At 38.3% G+C, this 18600-nt stretch overlaps 1 protein-coding gene across 2 annotated transcripts in view; it reads left to right on the top strand.

The window, feature by feature from the left end:
- The first annotated feature begins 537 nt into the window (after positions 1 to 537).
- The window catches only part of LRRC9 (leucine rich repeat containing 9), a 108679-nt gene continuing 90616 nt past the window's right edge, over positions 538 to 18600 (top strand). The window contains exons 1-7 of one of the 2 annotated variants that reach the window (XM_059182235.1): positions 538 to 622; positions 3726 to 3806; positions 4067 to 4285; positions 5761 to 5901; positions 6444 to 6507; positions 6820 to 6890; positions 11817 to 11999. In XM_059182235.1, coding sequence (XP_059038218.1) covers positions 3759 to 3806; positions 4067 to 4285; positions 5761 to 5901; positions 6444 to 6507; positions 6820 to 6890; positions 11817 to 11999 — 726 coding nt within the window. In that variant the 5' untranslated portion in view covers positions 538 to 622; positions 3726 to 3758. Of the gene's footprint in view, positions 623 to 882; positions 991 to 3725; positions 3807 to 4066; positions 4286 to 5760; positions 5902 to 6443; positions 6508 to 6819; positions 6891 to 11816; positions 12000 to 18600 lie in introns of those variants that run through there. The other variant, XM_059182234.1, reaches the window with a different exon arrangement.

Raw genomic sequence — 18600 nt, forward strand, 5'->3', positions numbered from 1 at the left:
AAAATATTGTTATTTCAGCATAGAATCAATGCACAAAGTTTCTTTCTTTCTTTCTTTTTATATTAAGCCTTCAAAAGACAATGCGTATTTTATGGTACATCTCAGGTCGGACTAGCCACAGTTCAAGTGTTCAAGAGCCACGCTTGGCTGTGGCTAGTGGCTCCCCTATTGGACGGGCAGATCTAGGAAATGGAGCGCTACATTTATTTTGAGTTGCCTTTTACTACGTTCATTCATTTCTCATCCGTTCTGCCCACTCTTTTAGAAGTTCCTCCTTTTCCCTTTCCCTCTTCGAGACGACCCTAGGAGGACCCATCTCTTCTCCAGAGGGCAGCGGGGCGTTCGTTTGCTAGTGCCGTCCTTGGAATCGGCTCGTCGGTGCTCGGCAGCTCAGGCGGAGGTCAGCTACATTCCTAGGGGGATCGGAGGCCACGCCAGGGGATCGGGGGCTGTCCTGGCTCTCCAGTCGCCTTATGACATCACAGCGCCATGACTGAGGTTCAAGTCCAGCGAGGCTCCGGGCTTCCAAGCCTTTGGCTGGAGGAGGTCACACGACTAGGTCCCTGTCACTATGCCCAGAACTCGGTGTTTCCCGTCCGGTCCCCTGATCCAGCGAAGGCAGGTGAAAAGATGCGCGCTGGCACAAACAGACCCGCGAGCGAAAAAGTCCCCACCATTTCCCAGCAGCACCAGCGGGGTCTTCCGGGTGGACCCCTACCTTTGCTGATTGGTTGGAGGTTGCCGCCACGTGACCTAGAAACTGACTCGGCGGCTGCTTTCCCCGCCTCTGTTGTCCCCCTCCCCACTCCAAGGTCGGGGGAGGCGTAGGGCAGGTTTCCTAGGCAACCGGAGCTGGTAGTGTACACACAGCAGGCCCCGGATTAGAGAGGAGGGTGTCGTGCCCGCTGTTCCACGACAGGGATTGAGGGGTCGGAGTGGACTCTGGTCTGTCTCGGACTGCCCTGGAAGCCACCATCTTTCTGGGATAAGGTGAGTGTGTCACCTTGTGGTCTTCGGGCCTATGTCACCTGTCTGCAGGCCCCAGGAGTCTTTGTTCTCCTGTCCTCCCTCTCTGCCCGCCCCCGAGAGTTAGATGGGAGACTAGCAACGTTGAGGTCAAAGGACCCCGGTAATGGCACAATGGAGATAAAAATAATGAGATACGGACGTGTATTTATTGGAGGCTGACAGGGTGACCACAGCAAAAGTTAAGAGGAGGAGGAAAGGAAAGGTGGCCCACAGTCACCTGTGCAGACTTTACTGCCCACGTTAAGGTCCAGAACTGAGAAAAACAAGTGCTCCTTGGCCAAACTGGTTATTGCTCACCTAGGGCCAGTGCTCCTTGGCCAAACTGGTTATTGCTCACCTAGGGCCAGAAGTGTGTTTGTTGTTGGGTCCATCGGTGCTAACAGCTGGATTCTGATCTTTTTATACCCAAGGGAGGAGACAGTTTGATCATACAGAACTTCTAGTTTGTAGAAAAGAAATTTGATTTTCTCAGAATACTACCCTACCAGGCTCTCCTGGCAGACAGAAACATGATGCTTTACACCCTAATTATTATTACACTCTGGTCATGTACACCAAGTATTTACATATTATATATATATATATATATATATATATATATATATATATATGTATGTATTCCAAGTTATACCATATAGAACTCTGTAGCATGACAATTTAAACTGTTGAACAAATTTTATGGAACACCAAGCAAGTGCCAGGCACCGTGATAGGTTCATTGTCCCTGCCTTCAGTGAACATGTAACCTCGTAGGAAAGAAAGACCTGCGAGTATCACAATACAGTGGGACAGGTGCTATATATAGAACATATGCAGGCCCTAACTAGAATCACAAGGAAGAGAATGATTATAATATTACCAGAGAGAATTAAAATCTTCACCAAGAAGACCCTTGCTTTAAATCTTTAAGGATGTATGGAGTATGCCATAGAGTCAAGGGAAAAAGACATTTTAGGGAAGGAAGACAGCATATGGCAAAATACCCCAGCCCATATGACAGAAATACCCCAGCCCATTCAGAGAACAATAGTTCTCTGAACTATAGTTCCCCAGATTCTGAGGGTGTTGGGAGTTTGTGGTTGATGAGCTTGACAGGTAGGCAGGAGTCAGAGCATGGATACCATGAATGCTTTCCAAGGGAAGAAGCTTAAACAGGTATTTACCTTTCAGGATGCTGGCCGTCACAGTAGTGTAGAGGTTGGAATGGAGGCTTCAGGGCCTACCATAAATTGGTTTGTTTTCAAATTTTATGTGAACAGAGCCACATGGTATAAACCTCACTGTGTGCGTATCTTCCTTTGCTCAGCTTGTGTTTGTGGGAACATCCATGTTGTATACAACAATAGTTTCTTTCTCATTCCACTTCTAGGTGTAAACTCAGACTTAAGTGGACCTAATGTCTTGCATGATAAAACTGTTCAGGGAAGCACTATTGATCTCCAAACTGGAGACATTCCAAACATCTCCTAATAGTAGAATTAATATAAATGGTTTATATATTCATACTATACAGTACTAAACACACTTTTAAGAAGTTTTTTTTCTTTTCCATTTTTACCTAGTTCTATCCCTATCCAACCTCTTGTGTCTATTATAACCACACTAGTTTTCACCTGCATCCAAGGCAACTCATGTTAACAATTTAGTATGTATCTTTACATATTTTCTCCTTACGTAATCATATACACATGCATATACATATATATACATATACACACAGATGTACACCCATACATAACTACAGAGGAATTGTAAAAAGTGTGTTCACAATATACATCATACCTACATTTCGCTTTGTCATGTCGTCATATTAAAGCCTAGATCCCTATATTTTATTTTATTTTTTAAAAATATTTTATTTATTTGATAGAAAGAGAGGATAGCCACAGAGGGAACACAGCAGGGGGAGTGGTGGAAGGAGAAGTAGGCTTCCCACAGAGCAGGGAGTCGAATGAGGGGCTCAATTCCAGGACCCTGGGGTCATGACCTGAGCTGAAGGCAGACACTTAACTGAGCCACCCAGGCGCCCCTAGGTTCCTATATTTTAAAAATATATATCTGGAATAATATAATGAATATTAGAAATTATCAAAAAATGAGTTTTTATTATAGCTTCTTAGGTATTAAGCAGTTCATATAATCTAAAATGAAAATATTGGCTAATTCATTTTATTAAATATTTCTTCCCATGCCAGGTATGTCACAAAACCCTGAGGTTTCTTTTCTTTGCTATTACACTTAGCTATGTTCAGTTTTAGACACAGCAGTATAATAAGAAGGATACACTAGATCCTGTTCAAAGGACAGAAATAGTTATCTCTTGTGAGAGAACTAAAGAGATGAACTGGGGAGTGAGGTAAGGTTGTAGACGAGAGATGACCATGTTCTTCAAGTATGAAAGGCTTGTGACATGGAAAAAAACAACACTGGTCTTGTTTGAACTCAGGGGTTAAAATAACAATGGAGTGGAGTTATGGAGACACAGAATTAAATTCAAAATAAATTGATTTTCTAACAGAAAACTTTAGAGATGGAATGGACTGTCTTGGGGACCAGACAGATAGCTGGTATTATACTGTGTGAAAATTTCAGGCCACATATGGGTAATTCCACCTAAGTAGCTTTAAAGCCCCTTCAACTTGGAATAACATGACTCTAGAATTTGTCTTGTTTCAACTTTTCATTTTCCTTAACAGATATATTATTATGACCTTTATTTTTAATGGAAGATGATTGAATGTGAAAACTTAAACCAGGAAGAAATAATTAAAGAACTGGTGAGTCAAAGCCAAATTTCTTTACAATTACATTTGCAAGAATATTAAATGGAACATTTTTACACTCCTTTCTGGAGCTGACCTAGATTTCTTTTACCCCATTGCCTTTGAAAGTAGAGAAAAACCATATATATGGTATAACTTAACTTCTTGTGAGTTAAAATGACATCAGTGTGATTGACAGTTTATAATTTCTAATAGCAAAATAATTTTTAAATTATTTTAAATAGGCAATAACCCAATTTCTTTTTTTGGAACAGTGTTTATGCAATGGTTTGTCTTATGAGATGGTTGGACAAGAAGGATCAGATACTTCAAAACTGGAGATGTTTTTCTCAGGGTATCCCCGTATAGTTGGATTATCATTATTTCCTAATTTAACAAGTCTCACAGTTGTTGCTCAAGATATAAAAGAAATTTCAGGGCTAGAAACTTGTTTACAACTTAAAGAACTCTGGATTGCTGAATGCTGCATAGAGGTAAGTCTAAACATAACCATATATGAAGTATTTTATGCTGAATTCTTTGGCCTTGGAAAGATAGTTCCTTGAAATATATGTATGAGTCATGGATCAAAACAGATGGAGAGGGCCATACATGATGAAGTAAAATAAAACCCTTTACCCAATAAATCAAAACAAACAAAACAAATGGGTAAAATACAGAAATAGATTTCTACAAAGGAGAAAATAGAAACAAAGACTCAAAATGTAGACATATTTTACTTTATAGTAATCATATCAGATCTAAATAATGCCCAGTATTGCTTAGTAGTAAATTGGCTTACTTAGTCACTTGCTATTGGTTATGTGAAGATTATAACATCTAGGGGTGCCTGGCTGGCTCAGGGGAGTATGCAACTCCTGATCTTGAGGTTGTGAATTCAAGCCCACCTTCGGTACAAAGATTACCTAAAAATAAAATCTGAAAAAAGAAAAAGAAAATTGTAACATCTGTAGTGAAAAGCAAGATTGCAAAATGTATCATGAGTCAAGGAAAGGTGTATACCTTTCAACTCAGAAATCCCTAATTCAAGATTTAATCCTAGAGGAGTAAATCAACAGCAGAAAACAACATAAAGTTACCTGTTGCAGTACTATTTATAATATTTTAAAAATTAAACAAATATTTCACACATGGGTATTTTTAAGAATGTTATTGTAGTTTATATAATATTTTGTAATTATTAAGTATTATTTGAATGATTACAGAAATGTTTTAGATGGTCTTAAGTTTAAAAAATCTACAAAATTATATAGGTATAATGATTATAGTATAAAAATAGATATAGAGTTAAAATTTTAAAAGAATATGAACATTGGAAATAGTTGTATTTAGATAGAAGGATTGCACGGTTTCTCTTTTAAAATGTTTAGTTCATTTTGAGGCTCTTGTGTGGTTCAGTTGGATAAGGGTCCAACTCTTGATTTTGGCTCAAGTCATGATCTCAGGGTTGTGAGATGGAGCCCAGCCTGAGACTTCGAGCTCAGAGTGGAGTCTGCTTGAGATTTTCTTCCTTTCCTTCACCACCTCCCCCCACTCATGTGCATGTGCTGTCTCTCCCTAAAATAAATAAATTTTAAAAATCTTTAAAATGTTGGGCGCCTGGGTGGCTGAGTGGGTTAAGCCGCTGCCTTCGGCTCAGGTCATGATCTCAGGGTCCTGGGATCGAGTCCCGCATCGGGCTCTCTGCTCGGCAGGGAGCCTGCTTCCCTCTCTCTCTCTCTCTCTCTCTCTGCCTGCCTCTCCATCTACTTGTGATTTCTCTCTGTCAAATAAATAAATAAAATCTTTAAAAAAAATAAAAAAAAATCTTTAAAATGTTTATTTTGTTGGATACAGATTTTTGCAATAAAATGTGATTTTAAAAAGAAAATGTACTTATAATCTAGTTTATTAAAAGGATAATGTGAAAACATAAGTTAACACTCTTCAGTCTCTTTTTTTTAAACAGAAAATTGGAGGTCTTCAAGAATGTAGAAATTTAGAAAAACTGTATTTATATTATAATAAAATTTCCAAAATAGAAAATTTAGAGAAATTATTCAGATTGGAGGTTCTCTGGCTGAATCACAATACAATTAAAAATATTGAGGTAAGATTATTTCAGTAATTTGTATGTAAAGTCAGTTACCCCTGTGGAGTTTTAATCACAATGTCCAAGATCATATTAAGGACATATTTATGACTAGCTTAATTATTGTTAAGAAAAACTAACATGTATATAGCATTTTTAATGTGTGGAAAACTTCATATGCCATGTTTTCTTTACTCCTCCCACCAAGCCTGGGAGGTAGGATATTATTTCTTCCTTGAAAGTTAAAAAAAAAATGGAGATTTAGCGAAGTTGTATATATAATTTGCCAAAGATTATAAACACACTCTGTGTGATGTGTTTTTCTTCCTACTCATCTTCTTCCTTCTCCCCTCCCCTCCCTGTTCCCTATTCCAATAATTCTCTCTGTGTTCCAGAGAAACAAAGATGACTGCATTAAAGCACCTACTTACTTCTGTGCTTGTGAAAGTACACAGTACCCAGTGCTCAGAGCACTTGGAGAACTAACCAGATTGATCAGATCATTTATAAATATATATTTTACTGACTTCTTCTAAATGATATATTGTCTAAATTTTTAGGGCTTGCAAACTTTGAAGAATTTAAATGACCTCAACCTTGCTGGAAATCTAATAAGCAGCATTGGTATGTATTATTTCATTTGGAATATGAGATAATGCTACAATAATTTTTTATCAGTATGAAAAGTACATTCTTAGATTTCTTTTTTTAGATTCTTTTGTATGATATTTTGCAGAGCATTTCTAAATCTATGATTATAGGATGTGAAAATACTAATCAGTTGTTACTAACTATACAGTGTTACTGTTAGCCTTACTTATATGCAAGAAATGGTGATCATATACACCATATACAACTACGAAATATGATAGGATATGAACAGGAGGTAAAAAAAGAAAATTTAATTTTTCTTTCATCTTGTTTTTTAAATTAAAGGTCGATGTCTTGATCCCAATGAACAACTGGAAAGATTAAACCTTTCTGGTAACCAAATATGTTCTTTCAAGGTATGTTTAAGTGGAACAGTCTATATTTAACAACCTAGGTCGTGAACCATATTATTGCAGAAAATGCACTAAATTGTTCCTTCTTAAGGGGCAATTTAATTATTCTGGACTATTCAATACTCTAGGAAATTTTAGAGGCAGCTGATTAAGTTGGCCCTAATGATCTCTGACACTAGTAAAACCAAACAAGAAACTATTTATACTTAGCTTAGTTTTCATCTGATCTTTCTGGCTATACCTCTGGTTTTTCAACTTCTAACATCTAAAAAATGGGTTGTTCCAGGTTAGTCCCAGGATCTCTTCTCATTACTATCTGTATTCCTTATCTAAATAATCTCATCATCTTATGACTTTAAATATCTCTTCTTCATTTGTTAACCCAACTTCCTACTTCCCCTAACAACTATTTCTATTTCTACTTTCCCTAATAACTCCCCAGAACTATAGACATTCTGCTATCCTAACTCAAACTGATTTCCTCTGCACTGAACCTTCTTCTCCTTCAGCCTTCTGCACCTCTCTAAATGGCATCTCCATTTTTCTAATAACTTAAGCCAAAATCCTTAGTCATTTTTTTTACTCCTCTTTTTCCTTCATAACCCATATCTAATCCATCAACAAATTCTATTGGCTATACCTTCAGATATGTCCAGTCTGACCATTTTTTACCACCTAGATCTTTATTAACCTGGTTCAAGACACCATTATCTCTAACCTGCATTCGGGGGATTGGGGGAAGCCTTTGAACAGGTCTCCCTGTGTTACCCTTTCACTACTATGAGTGTTTTCTACACGGCAACCTGCTGTGTAGAAACCCGCTCCTTAAAAAATATGTCAAATAAAATCAATCTTCTGCTCAAAATGCCGGTGGCTTCTCATCTCTTTCAAAGAATTCCTACAGTGGCCCACAAGATTCTATATAATCTAGTCTCCCCTCGCACTGCGTCTCTGACCACAGCTTCTACCACTTTCTCTTTTGTTTACTCCCTTCCAGCCACTCTGGTCTCCTCACTGTCCTTCAACATAGCTAGTGCTCTCACCTTGGGGCCTTTGCACTTGCTCTGGGATATTCTTCCAGTAAATATCTTCATGGCTTATCTCCTCATTTCTTGCAGGATTTTGTTCAGATGTTCTTAGTGATACCTTTTCTGGCCAATTTTTGTAAAATAGCGATAACCCCTACTGTCCTCCCTAACCTGAAGCATTGCCATCACACTCTTATTGCTTTTTCTTCTTGGCACTGATCCACATCCCTTACTAGAGTACAAGCTCCATGAGTGCAGGAACCTTGCCTATTTTGTTCACTGCTGTATCCACAATGCTTAAAAGAATACTTTACATGTAAAGTATCAATAAACATTTGAACGAAAGAGAGGAAAACAAAAAGACTTAATGTTTATGGCATGTAGTGTAGGTGAAAACATACAGCATTTTACAATTTTGACAGTGTCCAGTTGAAAGTGCATACTCAAACACTTCCTCTAGACAGTAACAAAGATGAATAAATTCACTATAAAAATGATTTTGAATTGATCATTATGAAAATACACATTTGCTCACTCAGAGAAGACTATTAGATACCAAAAAGTTATAGAATGAGACAGAATGTTATAAGCACTTTAACCAAAACTTTTAAAAACATACTAAGTTTAAACAAAATTTTATTGGTCAAATTCAAGAGGAAGTATTTGTTGTGAATACTGAGGGGCTGACAGAATTTCAGTAGGCATTGGAGGAGGATCTTCTATAATGCATTCAGAGGGACTCTTGATCTTGGGGTCATGAGTTCAAGCCCCACATTGGGTATAGAGATTACTAAATATATATATACATGCAGTGGGAAGTAGGCATTCTAAGATGGGGAGAACAATATGCATGGAGATATGGTGGTAAGAAATCAAGGGGTATATTTGAGAACATCAGCAGAAGAGAGCAGAAGGAACTATGAAAGATAAATTTGGAATGCTGTGGGAGGCAATTTTTAAGCTAACTTATGAGACATGAGTAGGAGGTGCCTAGGGAAAGAGCATTCCAGGCTACGTGTGAAGGACCTAGTGTGGGGGGGAAAGAGCATGGCAAATTCAAGAAACTAGAAATCTGTGGCTGGAACAGAGTGAGGGAGAGAATTTATGAGTTGAAGCTGAAGAAGATAAGTCCGTAATGCTATGAAGATAAGGTTTTGTCCTATCCTGGCTAGCATGTGGTGCTTCAGCCTTGTGGTGCAAAAGAGCATAGCTGCATAGGAAGATCTGTCTCTTGTAGGCCTGCCATAAGCCAGAGGCAGTCTTGTACTGTGGTAACGTGAAGTTTAAATAAAATAATAATGTAAGGCTCTTAGAATAATGGCTAGCACCCAGTAAGTACTCAGTAGATCTGCTATTTTGTGATTACTATCACTTGAATTACATTAACCTATTCTGTTTCAATCTACTCATCAAAAAAATATGGGTAAAAATTGGACTGTGAAAATTTATTATATGGCATAAAATTAAAAAGGTTCTCTGTAACAATGTTTTAGAAAAACACTGAAACATGATTCACAGCAACTTTTACTATTCTGACAGTAAGAATGTCCCTGAAACACTATTATCTTGAATTTTTATCTCTAATCTTTCCACCCACCTTAAAGATACTATACTGGCGGTGATGGAATAACTCCTGTGCTACTTTCCATCCATAATAGGTACCATAACACTAATTTTCAGTGAGATTTTGTGCTTTCATAGACTGCAGTGTCATCTGATTTTTAGATAGGTGGGGGTAGGGTAAGACTTCAGAGTTCCTACTCAGAGTTCAGAGTTCATGGAAAGATTAGAGATAAAAATTCAAGATAATAGTGTTTCAGGGACATTCTTACTGTCAGAATAGTAAAAGTTGCTGTGAATCATGTTTCAGTGTTTTTCTAAAACATTGTTACAGAGAACCTTTTTAATTTTATGCCATATAATAAATTTTCACAATCCAATTTTTACCCATATTTTTTTGATGAGTAGATTGAAACAGAATAGGTTAATGTAATTAATGTAATTCAAGTGATAGTTCATCATGGCTCAGATAGGTAGTCAAAGGCAACATAGCCACCCAGAAATCAAAGAGAGTGTTTACTCCTTGGAACAGTCTGATAGCCTACCTTCCTTTGCCCCTGCAGAATTTGACCAAATAATTCTCTGCACAGCTCTATCCAGAAATCTCCATTTCAGAGCAGCTCTGCTTAGTCCGACTTCTGTCATGAGCCCAGTACTAGCCTCAGTGCCAGCCAGCAAGCCAAGCTCTCACTTGGCCAGAGAGAGTTCGGACACACATCAGCCACCTGACCCTGTCTTACTTTTGACTCTACGAGCTTGACTTCACTGCTTACTTCCTTATTCCATTTGTACTTTATCTTCAGAACCATCACTTCCTGGGTTTCACTTTGGATTTCCCTTAACTCTGATTCTGACTCTACTAACTAGCATTACATCTGTTTAAGGCCAACCCCACCACAGTACCCTCCTCCGCCAGGCCTCTGTCGTCAGTTCTTCTTTAGTTTTTTCAACACTTAAAAAATATAACCACCATTCCTAGCTTAGAGACTGAGGCACAAAGCCTACATAGACCCTTAGCTTCTAGACCTGTGTATATGTAAGCAGTTGGTAATAGAGGTGAGATAAATTCTGTAACAAAGGTAAACCCAGTGGCTAAGAGAGTTCATAGTAGCAGCATCTGCCTCACGCTTGGGCGATGAAACAAGACTCCCAGAAAAGATGGTACTAGACTGAGTCTTGACAGATTAAGAGGTAAAACTGGGATGAAATTCAGTTCACTCAAAGGCAGCAGCATGAGAGAAGGTATAATGATAAGTCAGGGTCTAGCACATTCTACAACTTCCACTTGTATGGTTGAGCCAAAACATGAAATGTCAGGTTTGAGACAGAAGAGACAAGACCGAAGAGTTAAGCAAGGGCCAGATGCCAAATAAAGGAAGGTGTAAACAGTGGCTTAAGCCTCAGGATAAAAGATGTTCAGGAGAAGCACTTGTCTGGATGTGCATTATTAATCTACCCCTACCCCCGACCTGCACAGGGTGTGAGGAAAATGAGGTACTCAGGAGAAACCTAGGTTTCAGTTGCCTTTAAATGGTAGGAAGGACATTTATAGAAAAACAGCAAAGAAACAAAAACCCCTAAAAATCAGGAAATCAATGGTGATTATAACAGAACAGGGGTTCCCTAGCCTTTGATGAGAAGAGAAGATTTGGTGGCCCAGAAGAATGGTAAGCAATGTTCCTAGAGTGCTAAGTGTGGGAAATGGTAACAAAGGAAGCAGGAGACCTACAGATACACTGGGGAGGTTTGTTAGCAAAGGGGCTGTGCAGAGGAGGCAACGTTGTCTTAATAAATGAGCTCAGGTGACTGGCTCCAAGGTCCCAGTTATGGAATATATGTTTAGTAAATATTCAAAGAATATTTACTATATTTCTATATTCTTTGAATATAGAAGAATCTGCTTTCAATTATTGCTATCTGTTCTTCATGTACTTGACATTTTTCACTAGAGAAAAAAAATTTATCCATCTAAATCACTTTATTTTTTTATTTTTTTAAAAGATTGATTGATTGAGTGAGGGAGTGATTTGACAGAGAGAGACACAGTGAGAGAGGGAACACAAACAGGGGGAGTGGGAGAGGAAGAAGCAGGCTTCCCGCCGAGCAGGGAGCCCAATGTGGGCCTCAATCCCAGGACCCTGGGATCATGACCCGAGCCGAAGGCAGATACTTAACGACTTAACTGAGCCACTAAGGCACCCCTAAACCACTTTAACATGTTTAAGCACATAGTAAAATGCATGACCTTAAGTTATGGGTGATCTTAAGTGTTCAAATGCCTCCTTTAGAAATGGGACTGTTGCCATTAATTAATTGAACATTATCATTGCTGTTGTTTTAGGACCTCACTAACTTGACCAGGCTGTGTCACTTAAAGGATTTGTGTCTGAATGATCCTCAGTATAAAGCCAATCCAGTTTGTCTGCTGTGCAATTATTCTACACATGTATTGTATCACTTGCCTAACCTTCAAAGACTTGACACGTTTGATGTGTCAGCAAGACAGATCAAGGAACTGGCAGATGTAAGTGCATCCCTAATCAGATATCTGTGACTTAAGTTTAATTAACTGCTTCTTTCTGGCTGTGTCCACATATGGTAGGTGGTATTATCTTGTCAGTTCTTGTCACTAAATCTGCTTTTGCCCAAGTGAGCTGGATATTTCACATAAATGTATATAAATAATAATATTAGTACTAGAATCTCAAATTTGATGACAGTACTGGAAGGTGAATTAATAGAAAAGCACAATTTATACAAAACAAAATAAATCTGAAAGATTTTCATGAGTCCTAAGAATAACTGAACTAGTGCTATAGATATAAAAATTAATAAGGATTAGCTAATATAGAAATGAAATAAGTAAACCTCTCATTTGGAAAACTATATATCAAAATTAGAAAATGTCCATGGTTGATGGTAGTATGCCAGGATTAGGTAGATTTTAATCTAATGGAAGATGGTTTGGGGTTCCTTAGAAGTACAGGTGGATCAATCCCCACACCCCCCAAATCTTGAAGAGCTCTCACATCTTGGAGAGAGCCATTCCTGGGCTGTTAACTGACAATGAACCTCCCAGTAAAGGGGCTACTTTCACATGCCATCAAAGAATTGTTTCAGATTGGAGTGCTTAGGAACTCGCCATATTTATTAATAGTCTTTCCACACTGTATTTCTTCCTCTCCTTACAGTCCAGTGTGCCACATTTGTTCATCCAGTTAACCATCGAGTAAATAGGTTTTGAGCATCTAGAAAGTGCCAAGCATGAGCCCTCCCATCTTTTCCTTGTGGCTCATCTATCATCTCAATATAAACCATGCCTTTATCTCTTTATCTTGTTCCTCTTCTCTTACTAGCCTGAGGATGTATTCTCAGGTTCCATTCTCGCCTCTCTTTTTTCCATAACTTAGATTATCCTTTCTCCCTCCCCAACCTAAAAATGAGCTGTTTTGCAGCATCAAGCAAAGGGCTAGAGTTCTTGTCTACTAGCAGATGAGCAGAGTCATTGGAGATTCAGGGAAGAATGTCTTCTCTAACAGTGTTAAGTCAAAAATAACAGTAAAACTTCACAATAACACATTTTTTGAAACATCCATATATCTGCAGAGTTTTACATTAGGCAGTTTCTTCAAAGGTGAGCTGGTAGATGCTTCATGAAATTACGTGGCTTATTAACTTATCCAACAAATATTTAATACCTGTTACATTCCAGGCACAGCTCAGGCCCTAAAGATATAGAGTGACTGAAGCCAACAAAATCCCTGCTGCTTAGAGTTTACATTCTTATGAGAGAAGACAAATAATAAGCACCTAAGTAGGAAAACAACTAGTACCTCAGTAGTGATAAATGTTATGGAGAAAAATAAAACAAGGGTGAAGAAAATAGAATTATTGGTGGGGGCAGCAGGAGGTGTGTTGGCTATTGTATATAGAATTGTTGGGAGAGGATTTCCTCAAGCAGCACTTAGGCCCTAGAGACCTGAAGGAAGTAAGTGAGCAAGCTTTTTAGGGATCAGCAAATGCAAAGCACTTGAGGCAGGAGCATGCCTCTCATATTTAAGGAACAGGAGGTTAGTGTAGGTGGAGCTGAGTAAGTGAGAGGAAGAAAAGAGATGAAGACAGGAATGGCGGAGGGGGAGATCATATGAGACTGTAGGATGTTGTAAAGATTTTGGCTTTTACTTTGAGTGTGGTGGAGTCACTGGAAAATTTCAAAGAGGAGAGACAAAATGACTTAGGTTTTAAAGGGATCCTTTTGGCTAATGGATTAAGAATAGAGGATTTGAGGGAAAAGGCGAGTGCAGAGAAACCAGTTAGAGCCCAGTCACTGGGATGAAAGGTGTTGATGGTTTGATACAAAGAGTTAGTGGAGGAGATGGCGAAAAGTAGTCACATTCTGTAGTAGTTAGAAGGGCGGAACCCATCTGGATTTGCTGATAGTTTGGATGTGAGGTGCAGAGGAAAGAAATAGAGGAATTCCAAGTTACTGGCCTCAGCAACTGAAGGAGGGAAGAAGTTGCTCTTAATGAGATGAGGAAGAATAGGGAAGGAGTAGGTTAAAAGGAAAAATCATGGGGCGCCTGGGTGGCTCAGTGGGTTAAAGCCTCTGCCTTCAGCTCAGGTCATGATCCCAGGGTCCTGGGATGGAGCCCCGCATTGGGCTCTCTGCTCGGCAGGGAGCCTGCTTCCCTCCCTCTCTCTGCCTGCCTCTTTGCCTACTTGTAATCTCTGTCTGTCAAATAAATAAATAAAATCTTAAAAAAAAAAAAGGAAAAATCATGGCTTAATTTTAAGCATGTAAAAATTTTTTAAAGATTTATTTACTTGAGAGAGAGAGAGCACGCCCACATGCAAGTGGGGGAAAGGGCAGAGGGAGAGGGAGAGAAACAGGCTCTCCTCTGAGAGCAGAGCCTGATTCAGACTTGATCTTATAATCCTGAGATCATGACCTGAGCCAAAATCAAGTCTGACACTTAACTGACTGAGCCACCCACCCAAGTGCCTCTTAGGCATGTAAATTTTGAGCAGTCTTTTGAACATCTAAGAGGATATGTTCAGTAAGTAGTTGGGTATATGAGTCTGCTATTTAAGAGAGTTGCCAGGGTTGGAGATACAAATATGAGAGTTGAAGGCAGATAGATGGTGAATAGAGCCAGGGATTGGAGAAATCACCCAGGGAATGGTGTAAATGGGGAAGTGTGTTGGTTGGGTGTTAGAGACTGGGGAGAGAAGAGGAACCTGGGGAAGAGATGGAAGAGGAGAAGTAAGAGAGGTTCTTTTGACATTCTGCCTAAGATTGTCATAACATTTGGTTTAGTCTTGTATATGTCAAAGTACTATCATTAAAAGAATAAAATAAGGAATTGTTACATCATTCCTTATATCTTCTCTTTCTTTACCCTTTTAAGGCAAACATAAGATATATAATATAGCTCAGGTTTTTATTTAGATCAAGATGACTTTTCAAATTCAAAGTATTTTTATTTAAGGATTGCATATGGATTCCCAAGATACTTTTTCTTCATTACCATTCATAAGAAGACAGGTTGTGCCAGGTTGTAGGAATTCTCCACTGTGATAAGCCCTTGAGCAGAGAGTACTGTTGATTCTTCAAATTTTCACCCATGACTGTGAGTCATTTATGTATACTATAAGTGACAAGTAAAGTCAGGAGGATCACCATGGAGTCAGCATGGGAAAGAGGGAAGAATATGGGAGTTCAAAACAGAAGACTTGGATTCAAGCTCCAGATGTATCCATTGCAACCAGTTACTTGGCAAGGCCTTTCCCTTCCCAAACTTCAGTTTTCTGCACTATTAATATAGTGATAATAAAAATAGTCCCTGTCCTGTTATTGTAGAGATGCAGTGAGTTAATGGGCATAAAACCCATTTTAATTGTTAAATACTATAAAAATAATTACTATGAAACTTAGTTGAGCCTATGACTTTTCATTCTTTTTGGTAATCAAAGAAGCAAATGGAACGAATTTTGTTAGTATAAACATGTGACTGGATTTAACATTACAGTTAGACCATTAAAAAAAATTCTTACTGTAATAAATAAGTAATTCTACCAAAGTGGAACTGAGTGAAAAATGAGTTCAATATTCTCAAAAGTCCAAACACAAAAAAGCAAATTGAGTGTAGTAGCCTACAAAGTCAGTTTGCCACGTATTTACAATTTACAACATAATCTTCTCTGCTTTTCCAAAGTGTTAGTATATACCCTCAAGCACGGACAAAAAAAACTCTGATAATTCTTATTTATTGTTGTAACACTGTAAGTGATTTTGAAAGAGTTCAGGAATAGTAAAATCTCACAATGTATGTTCCTAAATCCAGACATAGGTATATTCCCCCCCGCAATTTATTAAATTTTTTATTTTTTTATAAACATATAATGTATTTTTATCCCCAGGGGTACAGGTCTGTGGATCGCCAGGTTTACACACTTCACAGCACATACCCTCCCCAATGTCTATATCCCCACCCCCCTTTCCTGGCCCCCCTTCCCCCAGCAACCCTCAGTTTGTTTTGTGAGATTAAGAGTCACTTATGGTCTTAATCTTACAAAACAAACTGAGGGTTGCTGGGGGGAGGGGGGTTGAGAGAAGGGGGGGTGGGGTTATAGACATTGGGGAGGGTATGTGCTTTGGTGAGTGCTGTGAAGTGTGTAAACCTGGCGATTCACAGACCTGTACCCCTGGGGATAAAAATACATGTTTATAAGAGTCACTTATGGTTTGTCTCCCTCCCAATTCCATCTTGTTTCATTTATTCTTTTCCTATCCCCCAAACCCCCCACGTTGCATCTCCATTTCCTCATATCAGGGAGATCATATGATAGTTGTCTTTCTCCGATTGACTTATTTCGCTAAGCATAATATCCTCTAGTTCCATCCACATTGTCACAAATGGCAAGATTTCATTTCTTTTGATGGCTGCATAGTATTCCATTGTGTATATATACCACATCTTCTTGATCCATTCATCTGTTGATGGACATCTAGGTTCTTTCCATAGTTTGGCTATTGTGGACATTGCTGCTATAAACATTCTGGTGCATGTGCCCCTTCAGATCACTACGTTTGTGTCTTTAGGGTAAATACCCAGTAGTACAATTGCTGGGTCATAGGATAGCTCTATTTTCAACTTTTTGAGGAACCTCCATGCTGTTTTCCAGAGTGGTTGCACCAGCTTGCATTCCCACCAACAGTGTAGGAGGGTTTCCCCTTTCTCCACATCCTCGCCGGCATCTGTCATTTTCTGACTTGTTAATTTTAGCCATTCTGACTGGTGTGAGGTGGTATCTCATTGTGGTTTGGATTTGTATTTCTCTGATGCTGAGTTATGTGGAGCACTTTTTCATGTGTCTGTTGGCCATCTGGATATCTTCTTTGCAGAAATGTCTGTTCATGTCCTCTGCCCATTTCTTGATTGGATTACTTGTTCTTTGGGTGTTGAGTTTGCTAAGCTCTTTATAGATTTCGGATACTAGCCCTTTATCTGATATGTTGTTTGCAAATATCTTCTCCCATTCTGTCAATCAGACATAGATATATTCTTAATAAAATATAGAAGCATGTAGAAGAAACTGTGCAGGGATATACTAGAAACTGAAATCCATAGATATCTGTGGAAGGTGGGGGCAACTGGGCAGATGGGAAACAGGTGTGGGAAGTAGACTTTTCATTGTACACTCTTCAATTATTTTGATGTTTAAAACATGAATATATTATTCAAAAATAAAAATTAGGGGTGCCTGGGTGGCTCAGTTGGCTTAGCCTCTGCCTTTGGCTTACATCATGATCTCAGGGTCCCTGCTCAGCAGGGTTTCTGCTTCTCCCTGTCTCTCTGCCCCTGTCTCCTCCTGCCCCCCACTAACTTGGGCTCTATCTCTCTCTCTCTTGCTCTCTCTCTCAAATAAAACTTTTAAAAAGATTAAAAGCTAAAGAAAAACAGTATTTTTTGTCCACCCACTTAAGGGATTCCCAGGTTAAATTTAAATTTCAGATAAGCAACAAATAATGTTTTAATATCATACTTCTTAAACTTAGTTATACTTATTCACTTACACTCAAACATTATTTACTGTTTACCTGAAGTTCAAATTTAACTTGGCATCTTATATTTTATGTAGCAGTCCAATCTCTATCCAGGTTCTCTCATTTTAGAATTAAACAGAAAATTTTTTAGCTGCCACTGACTCAAAGCATTCTTTATTGTATTTTCCATTTTCTCCAAATAGTCAAAAATTAAGAAACACTACTTGCCATTCCCTTTTTTCTTCTAATTCAGTTGCACTTCCAAAATAAGCTCTTCTTTATCGAGAGTTTTTTATACCTTAATCATCCTAAAACACTTTCCCCCCACGAAGCGTTCTGTGTTATTAATGCCTTATTTTTTGCAGAGGAATTTAGTCATTTCAATTTCAGAACTTCATAATATGCATGGGCAAGGGAATTCTTTTGGCCTCTTCATCATGCCATGTATTTGAGTCTATTCCATCTTGTACATCAAATAATTCTTTGGGGATTTTGATGATCCACACAGTGCCAAATAAATTACATAACAATAGCCTGCATCTAGTCCAAAATGGTGTACAAGGCTTCCACATTAATTGAGGTACAGTTTTCCTAATAAAGAGAAATGCCTTCATTATTTCAGGTAAACAGTGAAATCTAGGTCACATTTAATAGTGCATTTGATTTGTTTATATTTTTCCTTAGCTAGTTCTTCTTGACTAATATTGCTTATGAGTATTAGCTGTATTAGCATAGCTGGTGTATTTTTCAATAGTAGATTTAATCTATTTATCATCATGTATTTATTAATAATTGGGTGATTTATTAATAATTGGGTGATCCATTGGTATTAAGGTATTCTAGGTAATGGGTAGATGGACAATTTAATCATTTGCTCAGTAGTACTGCTTCTTTTGCAAAATGATATGATTTTATAAACTGAATTCTATCTGGAGGCTCTTAACATTGTCATCTTCGAAATAAATGTGAATATGCCTCACACTTAAATATCCACAGAGAAAATCTTTGGAATTTTATATTTTGCTTATTAAGTTTAAACATAGCACTCTGTAGCCATTATCATTTCAACTGGCATCAT

Source organism: Mustela lutreola, chromosome 7, assembly GCF_030435805.1.
Source record: "Mustela lutreola isolate mMusLut2 chromosome 7, mMusLut2.pri, whole genome shotgun sequence".
Classification (NCBI taxonomy): domain Eukaryota; kingdom Metazoa; phylum Chordata; class Mammalia; order Carnivora; family Mustelidae; genus Mustela; species Mustela lutreola.